Below are 16,444 nucleotides of genomic sequence, written 5' to 3'. Positions count from 1 at the left end.
TTCCTGAGGCCTTTGCCTGGAAGTAGAAGAGACACAAACTGGCAAAGGGAAAGGCAATCTGGCAGGTTGGCCACAGCTCACCCATCAAACTTCAGGGCCAGATGTTAGCATTTTCCAACACCTTGATAAGTAATGTTTTCAGCAAATCAAGAAACTCTAGTTCTGCCTCTTTCAGAGACATCACTTTTTCCCTTTTCTCAGGATGGGGATACATTTTCAAAATCTTTTTTACAAGGAGGCAGAGTTACAGCTAATGAGTGACACTGGAGACTGAGGGGAAGTTGGAGTTTCCCCAGTGTTTTTCTGAAGGAGTTAACAGCATAGGCAGTTTGGGAGATCTAGGGGAGACCTGCTTTGGAAGGTCCAGCCATCTCCTTAACATCACCCCCATTTCTCTCCATTGAACATGGAAGAAAAGGGGAGGCCCTGGCTTCTCACACTTGCTCATGGTTAGCATGTCTGCACACTTACTGTGTGCCAGGCTGGGTTCTAAGTGCCATATATGGTATACCACTTAATCCTCAAAATAGAATTATAAAGCACATAGTATTTTTATCCCCCCCTACAGAGGAGGATCCAAGGCTCAGAGATAGTAAATAAATTTCCGAGGCTCAAACAGTTATTAAGTGATAGAACAGGTTAAAAACAAACAAACCAACAAAAATCCGGGCAGCCTGGCTCCAGAGCCTTTTCTCCTACCCAGGGTTCTCTGCTGTCCGCAAAGTCATTAGTCCCACTGGAGGATCTCAACAAGGGACTGCAGGAATTGAAAGTAAATGTAGCGTTTCTTTTCCCCAGGCTTTTAAAATATTTAATTTTCAGGTAAATTTCAGGAACAAGTAGCAATTTTTCATCTCAACAAGACCAAATTGCCTCTATGGGCTATATGGTGGCTCTGCTCTCCTTTCTCCGTAAAGTGGCGTATGCTCTCCAGTAGAGTCGGACCCTGTTGCAGGTTAGATTCCCAGGGAGCATTCACGGAGTTGTACTTTAGCTTGCAGGATTTTACTAGGGATCCCTGCTGAAGGGGAGTGGCCATGGGGAAGTGGAACTGCAACACAGGCCTGACACAGCCTCTGCCAGTCACGTGGGTCATCATGGAGTATATACGGCCCCTCAGAGCCCAGTCCTGTGCTAGGCTGAAAGGGTAGGACCTTTATACAAATCCTGCCACCACCAGTAGGTGGATATGGGCCACTTGGAAGAGGGCATCTCCTTGGGCAAGGGGGCCCTTTTCAGCTGAGGTGGACCCAAAGGAGGTGACAGCACTCCCCATCACTGAGGTAGAGTTGTGCCTTGAGCAGGGGCTCTAAGTAGTGGATCTTTGTTTCCATAGTGAGACTTTCATTTGCATTGCCAATGTGAGTGTATTCATTGGCAAGTGCTTTCTCCTAACTCAGCCTCTTGTTTTGTTGGATTCAGGATAAACGGCATTTACAAGATTGCACAAAAAGAGACAGATTCTCAACTGTCTGGTATCCTTTTACTGTAGCGCTAGGCAGAGGCAGAGTTATAATATTGATAGTCTCTTTGGAGCATGTAATAAAAATCATGCCTGGCATTTTGAGAGATACATGAACAATTTGTTTTACCCTCATGATATCTTTAAAGTGGCACCAGTTGACATTTTTCTGGAGCCGGAGTCCAAAGCTAAAGGCCACAATACAGTGATGGAAATCTCCGGTTACATTTTGCTTGCCAGTTGTCTTTAGAGAAATCTTTCAGTGATGAAGATTCCAGATTTAACTCCCTTTTCCTTACTCCTTCCATCACGAAACTAAAGCTATCTTCCAGTTCACTCCAGCATGGACATTAAACTGTACCCCACTAACTTATGTCTTGTACACCCAAGTTGATGACAAGAGCTGGGTTGGTTTGCCTTTTAGCATTTGTTACTGTTGCATCCCAATGTTACCCTGAGCTGGCATTGACCAGTGACTGTCTCAGCTGCAGGGTGTGCAAAACCTGTCTCCATTTCCCTTCTTTCAGGTTGGAAAGCTTATCCAAGAAGCAGCTGGAAGAAGTAATTTGAAGAGAGTAACTCTGGAACTTGGAGGCAAAAGTCCTAATATTATTTTTGCTGATGCTGATTGTAAGTCAATGACACGTACCATACATGAACCAGCACACACCCTTTGGTACTCTCTTTTGTATCTCCACTTTTTATAGGACACTAGCAAAAGATCTTTGAAGCTAAGGGCAATTAAGAAGATCTCTAAAGAGAAAATAGTTTGATAATGGGGAAAAAGCACTTTTCAGTTGACGACTGAACCATTTGTTTTCTAGACACTAATGAGCCATTTTGAATCTGTGATGTTGTAGAACGGGAGATGAGATGAAGGCTTGGTCAGTGGCATATGGTTAAACAGCAACGGTCTCAGCTGCTGAGCACCTGAAGGACAGTCTCTGCGTAGATACAATAAATCTGTAACTTTTCAACTGTGCCTGGTGGCTGGTAGACCATTATAAATAAATCCAACTTCATCAGCCCTGCCAGCATTTTCCAAACCCACAGCCCCTTTTCTGTTTACTCAATTCCAACCCCTTTCTGCTACTCCCATGACTTTCAGTCAGGATGACAGCACACGTGGGTCAGTTCGGTATGTGTAGTCCTAAAGCTGGGATGATTCCACCTTGCCAGTAGGACCTTCCCGAGGCTTAGAGCAGTAACTGAGAAACCCCATGTCTCTAGGAAGGATGCCACCTAGGCCATTCTGCACAGGTGTGACCTTTCTGTTTTGAAAAGCTCTCCAGGTAAGGAAATCCCAACATCTCATTCAGTGATTTTTTTTTTTCCTTCACATTTTGCCAGGCAGAGCTGCTTTCCCAGTTTCACCACCAGAGAGATCAGAAAACCGAAAGCAGATTGCTTGAATTTCAACCCCAGCTTGGAATTTGCAGAGTTTAGCTTTAGCTCTATGTTAGTTGTCAAGAAAATCAGAATCCTTATGCCTGTTCCTCTTGAGGAGTAGGAACCCCATCACCCTCACATTGACTGATTCATTTATTCAGTCAGTCAGTCATTTAGCAACTAATAGATGTCAGATTAAGCTATTTTGAAGTGTAAGATAGAAGGGATGAATATGGAAGAGTTATCATGCGATTTTACACAAGTCCATGTCAATCTAGAGGCAATTTAGTGTCTTCAGAGAAGACCCATTGGTGTTATGGTTTAATCCCCCAAATACCAAACATACCACTACAAGGCCCTGTACATTAGGAGTTATAAATTGGCCAAATACAAAATATAGACATGTTTACCTGTCTAAACATTACGCTATGTTCAAAACAAAAACTGCACATTAAAATATTGATTTCTGTGAAAATTGAGAAGATCTGACAACCTGGGGCTCGTATTTATGCATGGCAATGATTAAATGTAGTGACTTACTTTCTTAGCCGCTCCATTACTTGCTCCATTACCACCTGGTAGCCTCGTACCTTTACCTTGTCTGCCTAGCCCTGTGGTGTATTGGGGATTGAGACTCCTGTTATACGTGAGGTTCAGTCCCTCTGTTTGCAGAATAAGAAAGAGACCCAAAGAAGTGAAGTCGTTCAAGTTCACATAGCATGTCAGGGTGTAGTTAGAACTGGAACTAAGTTGCATTCCCAATGCAGTACTATTCATGGTTATGTCCTGCAGTGAGCACACTATACCTGGGGCTTTGGAGAGGGGAAGGAGGTGGCTCCAAAGACAAGCAGTGGCAACATGGCTGTTTCCTCTTGTAGTGGACTATGCTGTGGAGCAGGCCCACCAGGGTGTGTTCTTCAATCAAGGCCAGTGCTGCACTGCAGGCTCTCGCATCTTCGTGGAGGAGTCCATCTATGAGGAGTTTGTGAGAAGAAGCGTGGAGCGGGCCAAGAGGCGCATAGTGGGGAGTCCCTTTGACCCCACCACTGAGCAGGGTCCCCAGGTAGAAAAATCATAACCATTCCCTTGGTTTACTTAATTCTTGGCTGGCACAGAACTGTGTGCACTCTAGTAGGACCCAGCAAAGCAACATCTTTCTTTTCAGCTGCCTCCTTTATTCCCCACCATGTCTTCATGGCTGGAAATGTAGCCAGAGAGGGATTGCTTATTTCTTAGGCTTCTCTTTCCCTTTCTAAGTTGTATCTCTGAAAAACTATGGCATTACTGTTACTTTAAGAATATTCTGACCTTTGGGACTAAGCTGGCGTCTCTCAGTTCTAAAGAAAGCCCTGAGTTATGACAAGATGGGTCTCGACACTAGAACCCAGTCCCAGTCCTTCCAATCACTGAACTTTAGGACATCCCTACAGATGCCACAGTCAAGGTGGGTAGATATCTTTCTTTCCTAGAGCCATCTATCCTTTTATGAGCTGCCAAGGAGTCTGTCCAGCAGCCTGAACCAGTCTGGACATATCACTTGTAGCTTGTGAATGTGTAGGAAATGAAGGGCTGGCTCACTTCCCTTTTGCTGCATGGTTATTTCTTAACCTGAATGCCTCGTGTACTGCAGTGGGGTGGGGAGGGCCACAAAGTCTCTCCTGAGCAGCCAGACTACACTTTTCACCTCTGCAGGTTCACCGTAATCATCAAGGCATGTTTCTAAAGGGAATTCTGGTCTTAATCTGTAGACAGGTTCTGAGACTTTTTAGAAGGAACTTGGACCAGCTCCTATATGGGTCACTAAAGCATGGGTTTTCCTGTTAAGGGACAACATCTCCTCAGTTTAGGGACTATTCAAGAGAAGATTGATGTTCTGGCTGAGCCATTCAAACTTGGGTGAATGTAGGTTTTTGTATTATTTACCTCTGTCAGTTTTTGGGGGGAAGCCTGATCTTATTTTTTTGGGACTAGGAAACTAGTCCTTCACTCTTTACTGTTAATATTTTTCTCTAAAGTTCCTCTAAAAATGTAATAGGAATTCCTTTAAAAACAAACCACAATAAGATTGAGTGTGTAGCACTATCTAAAGAGGCTGTGTGCTAATTTTTGCCTCTTTTTTACTATCAATACAACTTGCTAACTTACTCCATTATAAAGGTCAGTTTTCCCTCATATGAACAATGAATAGTAAATTAGCCAGTGTCTCCATCATTTTGAAACATTTTTCTAAATGTTCAGCTGGTACTTCTGATTAGGCAATATCATCAGAGCAGTACATTTATTGGAATCATTGATATATTAGGATTAACCATACAAAATTGCCAATTTTTTGTAGGTCAAAAATTGGTAAGTAACAGCAGTTTTAGATTTGACTGGGTGTAAACTTTGAAAAAATCATGTCTCCCACAGATTGATAAGAAACAGTACAACAAGATCTTGGAACTCATCCAGAGTGGTGTGGCTGAGGGCGCCAAACTGGAATGTGGAGGCAAAGGACTGGGCCGAAAGGGGTTTTTCATTGAGCCCACGGTGTTTTCAAATGTCACTGATGATATGCGGATTGCCAAGGAGGAGGTATCAAATATGCTGTTCTTACAAAAGCCGCATCTTTCTTGGGATGGTTTCTAGAGCATTTCTAGTGGATGATATTAGAGTTTTAGCTCTTTATATTTTACATATATTTATTTTGCAATAGTAATGAACATGGCTATGAAAATTCCAGTTTCAAGAAGAAAAGTAAACCAAAAGACAAGCAAGCTAGGTGGAGGCCAGGTGACATGCTGTGTGCTTGTGATGATTATTAGCCAACGGAACAATCAGAATATCCTACCATTGACCTCAACAACACACTGGCACCAGTTCAGTTCTCCTAAATATGAGTCACTAGGATGTTAACCAGGAGAGAGAATACACTGAAGCATCTTCAAATCTGTGCAAGAGAAGGACCAGGAGCAAGTCAGCCCACAGTCCAGAGCATTCAGTTCTGGAGCAGTGTTTGCAACATCATGGAGGATGCCACTTTCTCTTCTGTACCTAAAGAAGACACCCCTAGTATACAGAGGGGAATCAAGCAATGCCGGAGAGGTTGGGGAATTTGGGGATGTTAAACAAACACTAATGTTAGACTCTTCTTGCATAATCTTATCCTAGGAAAGGTTGGGAGATTTTACAGTTTTGTACTGCTAAACTTAAATGTTATTTAAGTAATCAAGGCAGAGTAAACGTGCATTGAAATGTGGAAAGCAGGTAAAAGAATGACAGAGCACCCATGTTGAGTCATACTATCTTTTTGCAGATCTTTGGCCCTGTTCAGGAAATTTTGAGATTTAAGACGATGGATGAAGTTATCGAAAGAGCCAATAACTCAGACTTCGGACTCGTAGCAGCCGTCTTTACTAATGACATCAACAAGGCCCTCACAGTATCTTCTGCAATGCAAGCTGGGACTGTTTGGTAAGATCAGAGTCAGTCTTGTAACAAATTCCACTGGTGGTATAGGGACCAGGGGGAAATAAACAAGTATCTTCTTGGAAGGATGGGGAATACCAAAAGCAATCAAACTTCACCAGAAAAGGTGTACACTCTGTACTGCTTAGATCCAGAAATCAAAGTAGATTTTAAATTACAAACTTTTCCTCTGGAGGAAAGGAATTTAAAAATCAAACTTGTAAAAGAAATGCCGTGCCACTCAGATTATTTCTGTGTGGTCAGACTTTACATGAACTCACAGTACTATGTTTTCTTCTTTCAGGATCAATTGTTACAATGCCTTAAATGCCCAGAGCCCCTTTGGGGGATTCAAGATGTCTGGAAATGGGAGAGAAATGTAAGTCTCAAAGTTGCTGATGCCTGCAGAGAAACAGATTGCAAATATCAGCACAGAGCAGTACTTTAAAAATAGTTTAATTGTCTTACACTGATCCATTCATTCAACAAACATTTCGTTGAGCACATGGTACTAAAAGCTAAGTACTACTACATGTTGCAGAGATGAATAAAACACAATTCCCTTTCCCAAAGTGAGAACAAAAAAATTACTGTACTATTAATTCCCTGTAATAAAGGCTATGATAGAAGTATGTTAAACGTTTTGTCAGTACAGAGAAAAATTTTTGACTGGTGAGGTCAGAGAAGACTTCACAAAGGAAGTGACATTTTTTTCCTGGAAGTAACATCCAGGAAAAAAACCCACTTTCCCTCCTTTTGAAAGAAACTGATCTATATTTTCCAAATCCTGTGATTCACAGAGAAAACGTGTTTCATGCCCATTCCCTCAGCCATTACTGAATGCATATTCTTTTGAGCAAATGCCTAGTTCACAATTAACAAGTATTGAGCATAAACTATGTACAAAGCACTGCACTTGGTCTGTGGAGGAAGATGCAGGCCCTTAAGGCATTTAATATGTTTTGGGGTAAATAAAACTAATAACATTGAAAGAATCAGAGGAATCGCAGAGAAGACTGAAAAGCAATGGAGGAGCTTAGGGGTAGGGAAGATCATTGTGAGCTGGAGAAATCTGGGAAACCTTTAGATGTGATCTGCTACAGGGGTTTGAATCAGCCTTTCAAGAAGAGGAATGCTTGGATCGAGAAGGGGGAATGTATTTTCAAGGTTGGTGGGCAAAGCAGGGTAGCAGCGGGAGAGAGTGAATAAAGGTATTGTGGGAAAAACAACTGTGGTGTTGGTGGGAGAAATGCAGTGAACCAACAAGACGAGAGCGGAGGATTTACATACTGCAGATAGTTTCACTGGTAATCTCAAGCTCCCAAGCACTGAACTATAAAGTAGGTATAGCTTGGAGATTAGAGCAGTTTCTAGAATCACACTGCTCGGATTTGAATCCTGCCTATATTACTACCTGTACAAGCTTGGACAAATTCCTTAATCTAAGCCTCAGTTACCTCATCTATAAGATGGGAATAATTATAGTACCTACCTCAGGGTTGCTGTGAGGATTGAGTGTAAGGGTTAAGTATGCAAACATCCAACAGAATGTCTGGCAAGCCTTCAGAAAATGTTAGCTGCACTCATAACATTATTCATCAAGCAGATTCGTGTTATATAGGTGATCCCTCTTTTTCTTAACCTGTAACTTTGGCAGAAGTTTCCCTAAATCTCAGCTGGTGTCACCGACTTCTGTTCTGTATCTGTTAACGCCAGGGAGAAGCTGTTCTCACTTGAACCTTTTCTTCTGGCCTCCAGTACCCCTCACTGACTTTACAGCTAGAACCTATAGACAGTCTGGATCGGATTTGTTCAGTTCTTAGTATTCTTTCAGCTTTTACAGAGTCTTCTTGTACTCCAAGTATCTCTTCATTTGCTTTTGACCTTAACTGTCTGCTTCCACTTTTCAAGATGCATTCCGCTTCTTATTTCATTTCCTTCCTCTATGTCTGTGCTCTCCCAGTCTCTGAAATGCTGGGGGTAGTCACTGGCTCTGGGAATGCTGCTTGCATTGACTGTTTTGTTACAGATCATTAACAGGGTGAATCATGAGCATAAACTATACTTTCAATAAATGATCGCTGGTTGATGGAGCCTAATCCCAGGTTAAGCCGTGGTCCCTCATCATGGGCAGGCTTGTGACATTAGCTGAGTCTAGTCTATTCCCATCAGAAATGTTCTCCTTGCCCAGAAAGATGGTCCAGGAGACAGTTTGGCTGTATCTGAACCTCACATAACAGTGCCCAAGAGACTGAAGAACCATCTCTCTCTACTTGTCTTGCAGGCACTGTGGTGATTGCACCTTCCCAGTGGAGTTAAAAAATAATTAGGAAATGCTGTTCTTTGATGAGACCCACTTCATCTTGTCTAGATTGCATGGTTTTCTGTTTTGTTTGGTTTGGGTTTTGGTCTCTACCTTCCCCCAAAACATGTTTTCTCTTTCTTAAATGACACAGAGTGACAGAAAATGCTTTCTTGGTCCCCAACTCTTCCACCTCATTTGATATAGCCTCAGAAACTCCACTTAACCCTCCATCTAGACAGAATTGTTCATCTCATGGCCTGCAAACTCCATGCAGCGTTGGTCCCTGACAGCTCCCTGTCTGTCCCTAAGAGGAGCAGAGACCTGAAGTGGCACTTCCAGAAACATCTGGAAACTCCAGGGAGGGCTGACCTAGCCCATGAGGTCTCCCCACAGAGAGCTGTGGGGAGGGCTGCCCTCTTAATTCCCAGGCTCAGAGACAAGCTTTTCTCAGGTCCTCCTGCCCACTGAATTCCACCTGTTTGACTTCTCCTGTCCTTTTACTTACTTCCTCATCAAACTCCCCTGATATAAGGGGTGGCAAAGCACAAGCCATAAAATGTCACAAACTGAGGAGATGGAAAGAATGCTGTGAACCTCAGCATTTTAAAAACTCAGGACACTGGCTTTGAAAATGAGAAGCATTGTTAGATAATCTAAATCAGGGCTTGTCAAGTTTGTGTGTGTGTACATGCATGTGCATGCATGCATACAGAGAAGTCACCTCCAGTCTGGGTGATGGTTTTGTTAAGCATGTGTATCTAGGGACCCACTCTCAGAGATTCTGAGTTAGGTGATCTGCGATAGGACCCAGGACCTGCGTTTTTAACAATCTTCCAGAATGACTCCAGTATAGATCACTGCCCAGGACCCACAGAGAAGCACCTCCATTCCAGCAGCGTTTTCCATTGCATCACACACCCAAACAGTCATCCTTGGAAGCAACCTGCCTTCTGGTGACCCGCTCCCACCCTCCCTCTCAGTCCCCACCACCTGCAAGCTCCTCTGATGCAGGTGGTCTGGAGATGTTACTCTGAGAAGTGCTGCTGCAAGTCAAGTTAAACAGCAGGAAAATATATACCCTAAACAGAAACTCTTACTTGTTTTATGAGCGAGTCTGAGTGATTCCTAAAATGGATGGCCAAGAGCTACCAATACTGACAGGTTACCTTAAAGCCTCTAGGCGTGCCAAGTTTGATTTTTCTTAGGGACTAGAACCTAGTCTGCTGAGGAGCAGGAGTATAGGCTTCTAAATGTGATTGTGTCTTGCTGTATCTTCCTGCTGTGAAAGTGACCATGCAGAGAGATAGGGCTACATCAATAGTGATACACATATCTTTTGTGCATCAGTGGGCTTCTTCCCTGTTAACTGTATGTGCCACAAAATTTAACTAGAGTAAATAAATTTGAGACAGAAATTCTGGAACAAAATGGTGAAATTGCTTAAGAATCCAAACTTCAGGGCTTAGTGACCTTTAAGCATTGTTTCCCAAAGTGTGACCCAAATGACCATCTATCTCACAGTCTCCTGGTCCCTCCCTAGAGCTTCTGAAACTGAATCTTTGTGGGGTAGGGGTAGCATTCTAGAATCAACAGTTGAAGCAAGCTCTTTGGGTGATATGTATGCTGAGGTTCAGGAACTGACTGGAGAGATGACTGTGCACCAAGAAGATGGCAGTGACTCAGCTGGCATCTCTTAGCTAGTTCATGGCAGAGCTGAGTGGGCACTCCTGTCTCTGACCCCAGGTTCGGTGCTCTTTGTCTCCTCCATGCCTTCTCAGTTGTGCCACTAAGACGTCTTACTGGCTTTCCTTCATGTCCTGGGCCCAGGGCAGTTCTTTTCATAGCAGATTTGAGTCCACTTCCCCCGTGCACAGATTGCTGCTCCGGACCCAGAGAGGAGCACCTCTGCTCCAGCAGGGTTTCCCATTGCATCACACACCCAAACAGTAGGATCCAACAGTCACACTTGAAAGCAACCATAATCGCGAGGTTTCTGACTCTGTAGACTTCCTTACGTTTCTCACAACCTAGTTAGAGAGTCACATGGGAGTGAAGTGTGGCTTGGGACCTGCCCCAACAAGTGCGTGCAAAAGCCAGGAAACAAGGGAGTAAATTCACTTCAAATGGGATGCACATGGTGTCCGTGATGAAGAGACACATTCAGAATTGCCCAAGGACAGGAAAATGACCAGAGAGAGCCAGAGCTGAGCTGGTAATGAAGAGACTCCGAGCCTGGATGGAGTTAATGAGGGAAGCATGCAATGAGTGGGGCAATTTCAGTGGATTTCTCTCATTCCTCTAAGCAAAATGAACTATACCGACAAGAGAACAGCCTGCTTGCCCCAGTCCCTCCTTGGCTGCCCTCTGTTGTCTCTGTCAACTCAGGTGCCCATGGTGCTCAGAGGAGCTGCTGGCAAAGCCACTGGAGCCTTGTGTAGGCCATGGGGGCTCCTAAAAGGAACCCAAATGAATCACTTATAGCAGGTCTCTCTTGTAAAGCCCAGCCACAGTAACTCATACACTGACTTTCAAAAGACAGCCTTTCTTAATCATTTAATCCTTTCATATTCAAATATATCTCCTAAGTGTTCTTTTATTTTTTCTTGATCTAGAAGATATGATGAAGATATGACAGCAGGGTAGAACTAGGGAAGGGGGAGTAGGAAGCCTGTCCTTCCTCCTTCCCTCTTCACTTCCCTCCCTTCGTCATCAGGTACCTTCTTTGTGCCTGCTGTTGTAGGCTATACCCTATGTTTGGTGGAAGGCAAAAAGAAAAATCAGTAGGATACAGCTCAGCAGGGAAGACAGAGATATTCAAGCCCTTCGTCCTCCCAGTGTGTTAAGTGTGGTGGCTGAGGTGTAAACGAGGGGCTCTGTGAACAGAGAGGACTGAAGAGGAGCTCCTCCTGAGGCTGTTGGGAAAAGCATCACCGAAGAGTGATTTTCAAAAGAATAGAAGAAAAAAAGTTGTTATTTTGAAGAAAAATAGTTAGGAGAACATGCTTGATTTATATAATGAAATGGAAAAAAAGGCATTTAAACAAGGCGAAAAGAACAAGAGAATAGAGAAGAAATGTGGAGAAGGAGCATTGTAGTAAACACCCAGAGGGACAGGAACACTTAGGCATGTGACCCGCTCCCACCCTCCCTCTTGGGGGAGGAAAGCACACTAGTGTCCCAAAGAGCTAATACTGAACCAGTGCTGCCTTGTAGAGAGAAGCATGGCCAGGGCTTCAGAGACCTGGGCCTGGTCCCACTGCTGCCCACAGCACTCAGCCTCTCAGCACAGCCTGGGGTCGTTTGTGTGCCCTCTGGCCAAGGCTGACAGTAGGTCTGAGTAGTTGAGAGTCATTGCCTTTCTGTGCAGTATTGTGAAAACAAATCACATTTTAACTTTAAAAACTACTCATGAGATGACAGTTTCTCTGACCCTCAGAGGAAGGCTGGGCTGCCCATACATGAGGAATTTTTACATGAACACCCCAGGACTTGCTGTTCGCAGGTGATAAACTGCGCCTCCTCGGGACTCCCGCCGCACTCACATGCAGCTCCCTGGACTTCTGGTATCTGACCCAGCCCATTTCTGTGTTTCAGGGGAGAATTCGGCTTGCGGGAGTACTCAGAAGTTAAGACTGTGACAGTAAAGATCCCCCAGAAGAACTCCTAAGAAGGCCAAGAAGGAAGATGAAGCCCAGCCTGCACGTCTCTCCCTCTCTGCTTTCTCTGTAGGGCCCAGCTCTCAGGAATACACAGTTGAGCCACGGTCCTTATTTAAAGATTGAAAAGATAACATGTAGGCCAGGCAGGTCACTGCACAACTAAAGCAAACCAGCCGGGTACAGTTTTTTGGCACTCTGTAAGGGGCCACCTTAATCATACCAAATATTGGGGAAAGTGGGATAAAAGGAAGAGGAGGAGCTAGCAGATACTTCCGGTATGTCTTTCTGGAGCACAGGATGAAATAAGGGAGCTGTCTTATTTCATGCCTTTGTCACAAAGAACTTTCCTCTTAAGGAAAGGTGACCTTTCTACTGTCTTCATTTTCCTCCTTTCAGGCCCTCTTCACTCACCCACCCCCGCTCTCTTCCAAGGAGATCTCAGCTGAGCTCATTTTGGGGCAGATGTTTGGGCCGGGAACAATTTTCCAAGGTTTTAAAGCCAAATTACCATTTCATGTTATCCGTTTCTTCAAAGCAAAACATGAAATGGTTTTAGCTAGAGTCAGACCAGAATGAAAATGCCAGGAGCTGGTACACTACAGATGTAATAAGAACCTGGGATATTCCTGACCCAGTCTGGTTTTCTTTTACACATAAATAACATGAATGAAAAAAGATTGGGACAATAGAGATTGGAAGTCATGTGCAGTTCACAGCTTCTGAGTTTGCTGCACAGTTTTGGGGTGTCTGTGTGTGTGTGTGTGTGTGTGTGCGCGCGCGTGCGTGTATTAGATTCCTTCCTTCTCAGTTTTTCTGGAATAAGGCAAGGGGTGCATTGTTTTTCATAGCTAGATAAGATCTTTTCCAAAGTTTTTCTTAGAACCAACCAAAAAACAATCCAAGTAGGCCCAATAATTTGATAATGCTGGATGCCTTGCGGGTATCATTCAGTTTCTAATATTGGGCAACAATTACTATTAAATGAATTATTTCTGTAGTTGGAATCTGTAGCTTTTTCTGAACCTCTACACCAATACCTGCTATTCCAGTGCTGCAGGTGTGATTTTAGTCTGTCATACTGTACCAATGTGCCCTACATCTATTGGCAGTGACCTTGGAAAATCTGGCCAAGCCTAGAAGTTTCCTTTTCCATTTGCCGAGTTCCATTGTGCTAGGACTGCTGTGCTCCACCGAGCTCCTCTGTCACACCGAGGGGCTCATCCACATACCATTCTTGCACCTCACTGAGCAGGCCGTGGCCTGCAGTGTGGGGGGAGTAAAGCAGGCTCACCTCCCTTTCTTCCCAACCACATACTCCTCTTCTGCTTTCCAGTGACTCCACCAGTTTGATGTGGGAAGTTAGCTTCCTTTCCTTCTATCTTTCCAGCTGTCAAATCCAATCCAGTCTCTAACCTAGATACAGATCATTTATTTAAAAGTACCAAACATAACCTAGAGTATGTGGAATATGGGCAACTATGTATAGCCTTCTGTATTTAACAATTTTCTGCTTCCTAACCATACCAGTTTTCTATTTATAACTCTTATCTATCCATGATGTTTTAAAGTCTCCACTTGCTGTTATTTACAAATGACAGTGCATTCAGCAGCCCGATGCCGTGAGCCCTGACAGATGCCATATTTCTGAGTGCTTCCATGTGAATGCCACCCTCCTCCTGTAGCATGTGTCCAAGTGGACATAGCCACTAACCAACTAGTTACCTTTGGACTGCAATATAAAATGTGAAAATGAAGATTTATTTCTTTTAATTTACTTAAAAAGAAACCTCCATGCTAGCAATAAAGCATTTATATTGTGTACTCCTTGGGATTGTTTGGCTGTGTTTGTAAGTCTTTGTGTCATATACTGAGTCTGTTTGGGTCCTTCCCTCAGCTGCTGGGTTTTTCATCTGTGTTACTCTCTTGGGTAACTGAGCAGAAGCCCACAAGGGTATTTTTACACAATTCATTAAGGTAAACAGTATTCAGGTAAACAAAAACCTTATTTTCCAATACTGTTTAAAATCTGTGTGCACGTGTAGTTTGGCTGGCATGTAAGTATAACCATGTATGAAATGTATGAAATAACAAGTTTCCTTTAGAATAGTCTCCATGAAAACAAATGCAGAGGAGTCTGTAGGGTCTGTTTTCACAAATGTGGACTACATACCGCGAGCTCACATTGCTGATGGCATTTCACAGTAGCTTTATTTTTATTTACCAAAGTGAAATGAAGTCAAAGGCTGATAACCTGATGAAGTATTTTTGCAGCTGTAAAAAGAAATCTGTAAGTGGTGACTGTACTACTACCAAGATTGAGCTTGTTTTCTCTCAGTGTGTTCTCAGAGTTGAGCTTTTGAGGAGAGGTTCCAACCCTTTAGAACCGCACATCTCCCCACCTTTCCCTCCAACCTTTGGAATCTCCACCCAAGTTCCGATCAAGTGAGACAAAAGGTAAACCTAATGTCTTAGCCCCAGAGCAGATCTCGCTTGGGTGATGAGAAGCATTGCTGTGGACTGGGGTTCACTGCTCTGTTTGCCAGTAGCTTACCTTTCAGAGAAACAGATGGAGCATGGGAAAATGCAGCCCCTGTGACACTAGATGGAACTCTGAAATACAAGATGCGGGACTCCCTGAGACTCCACCTCATGTCCTGTCCATTGAGCCATGAGGAAGACAATGAGAAAGGCCTGGACATGAAGTAATCATTTGAAAGTCTTTTAGAAAGGTGCCATTGTTGCATGTATAGATAGCAGGAATCTGGAGTCAGACATGCGAAAACATTTCTGATAAAAAGAATAACCTACAAAGGCAGAGAGGAGAGGCCAAGCTCAGCATACTTAATATGACAGTGAAGAGATGGGCTGGCAAGAGCAGGCACTGCATACTGGCAACTGGTCGGACTAGAGGGTCTTAGGTCAGCCAGAGCTGTTCTCTAGTAATGTAATAGAAAACACAGACACTTGTAGGCTTTGAGTTGGAGTGTAATGGAAGCAGTGGTTGGAGTATACTGGTCTGGAGCAAAGTGGATGAAAAGAGACTGATGACAGAGTTTGTTTGCCATAAAACTATGGATGCCATAATGCTATGGGGGAGGGAGAGGAAGGAAACAAATCAGTGGAGAAGTCACTGGAACTTAAGGAATGAATATGACAGAATGAACAAAATTTATTAACGAGGGCAAATAGGAAAATGGTAATGCCACTGCCACAGAAGCTATAACATGAAATGCAGTTTTGGGGAGAGATCTTGACTTCAGGCTTTTGACATGTAAATTGTGGAGTGATGAAGGGACATTCAGATAGAAATCTCAAGCAGGCAATTGGAGATAGGAGATTCAGACTTGGCTCAGGTGGACCAGATTCTCGCATGAACATAAAAGTGATGGCTGCAGATGTAGAGAGGGTGAAAATAAAATCAAAACCAGGGCCAGGGAGAAAAAGTCCAGCAAAAGAAATGGAGGCTGTAGTCAGAGAAATAGGAGGCAAGCTCTGCAGGTGGTAACACCCCAGAAACAAGGGAGAGAAGTGAAGGAGCATAGGCAGCAAAGGGTTGAGAAGTAGAGGGTGGTGTGTGGAGCCCGTGCATTAGAGGCTTTTGACCTCTGTCTTCATGCAGTAGAAGCTGATGGTGTGCATTAGCTGGGAGGGGTGATGGCAGGGCCCTGCTCTAAGCTGTGAGCCATGTAGCCTCGCCGATGCTCGGGGACAGCCCCGTGCACTGTCAGGCCCTCGTCCTGAGCCTTCCCACAGATTCCCCTGCCACGAGCCAGGACGTATGGAATACCTGCTCTCTTTTGCTCTCCACCTGATGCCCTTGCCCACCCAGAACTCCAATAAAGAGGGAGGGCAGGAGCTCACGGTTGATAACGGCATCATGAGTTACAAGAAATGAGAGCTTACAGTAGCTGGGGCAGGAGGAAACTGGTCTCAGAATACATGTTAAAGAGTGAATAGATTTAGGAAGGTGTGAAAAGGAGGAATACAAGACGGCTATGGAGAAGAGTCTCAATGCAGACTTTGCTCGTTCCGTATTGGCAACATTCTTGGCAGGGAAGGAGGGAAGGTGCAGCCTAAACAGAAATGCCCATTGCCACTTATATGTATTTATACAGTCATTTATTTTAGTTTTTCTTTTGGTTGACTAATAATTCAGAAATATTAAAATCGTTCACAAAAATG

The 16,444-nt window shown here is 43.8% G+C and overlaps 1 protein-coding gene across 1 annotated transcript in view; it reads left to right on the top strand.

The window, feature by feature from the left end:
• ALDH1A2 (aldehyde dehydrogenase 1 family member A2) overlaps nucleotides 1-14,083 on the top strand; it is a 116,323-nt gene extending 102,240 nt beyond the window's left edge. Inside the window, exons 8-13 of the mRNA XM_050796828.1 lie at nucleotides 1,990-2,092; nucleotides 3,730-3,914; nucleotides 5,261-5,425; nucleotides 6,147-6,304; nucleotides 6,603-6,677; nucleotides 12,198-14,083. Coding sequence (XP_050652785.1) covers nucleotides 1,990-2,092; nucleotides 3,730-3,914; nucleotides 5,261-5,425; nucleotides 6,147-6,304; nucleotides 6,603-6,677; nucleotides 12,198-12,270 — 759 coding nt within the window. The 3' untranslated portion in view covers nucleotides 12,271-14,083. The remainder of the gene's footprint in view (nucleotides 1-1,989; nucleotides 2,093-3,729; nucleotides 3,915-5,260; nucleotides 5,426-6,146; nucleotides 6,305-6,602; nucleotides 6,678-12,197) is intronic.
• Nucleotides 14,084-16,444: the final 2,361 nt, after the last annotated feature.

The sequence above is a fragment of the Macaca thibetana genome, chromosome 7 (genome assembly GCF_024542745.1).
Source record: "Macaca thibetana thibetana isolate TM-01 chromosome 7, ASM2454274v1, whole genome shotgun sequence".
Classification (NCBI taxonomy): Eukaryota; Metazoa; Chordata; class Mammalia; order Primates; family Cercopithecidae; genus Macaca; species Macaca thibetana.
Note: the sequence above shows the minus strand (reverse complement) of the source record. Positions and strands in the feature narration are given on the sequence as shown.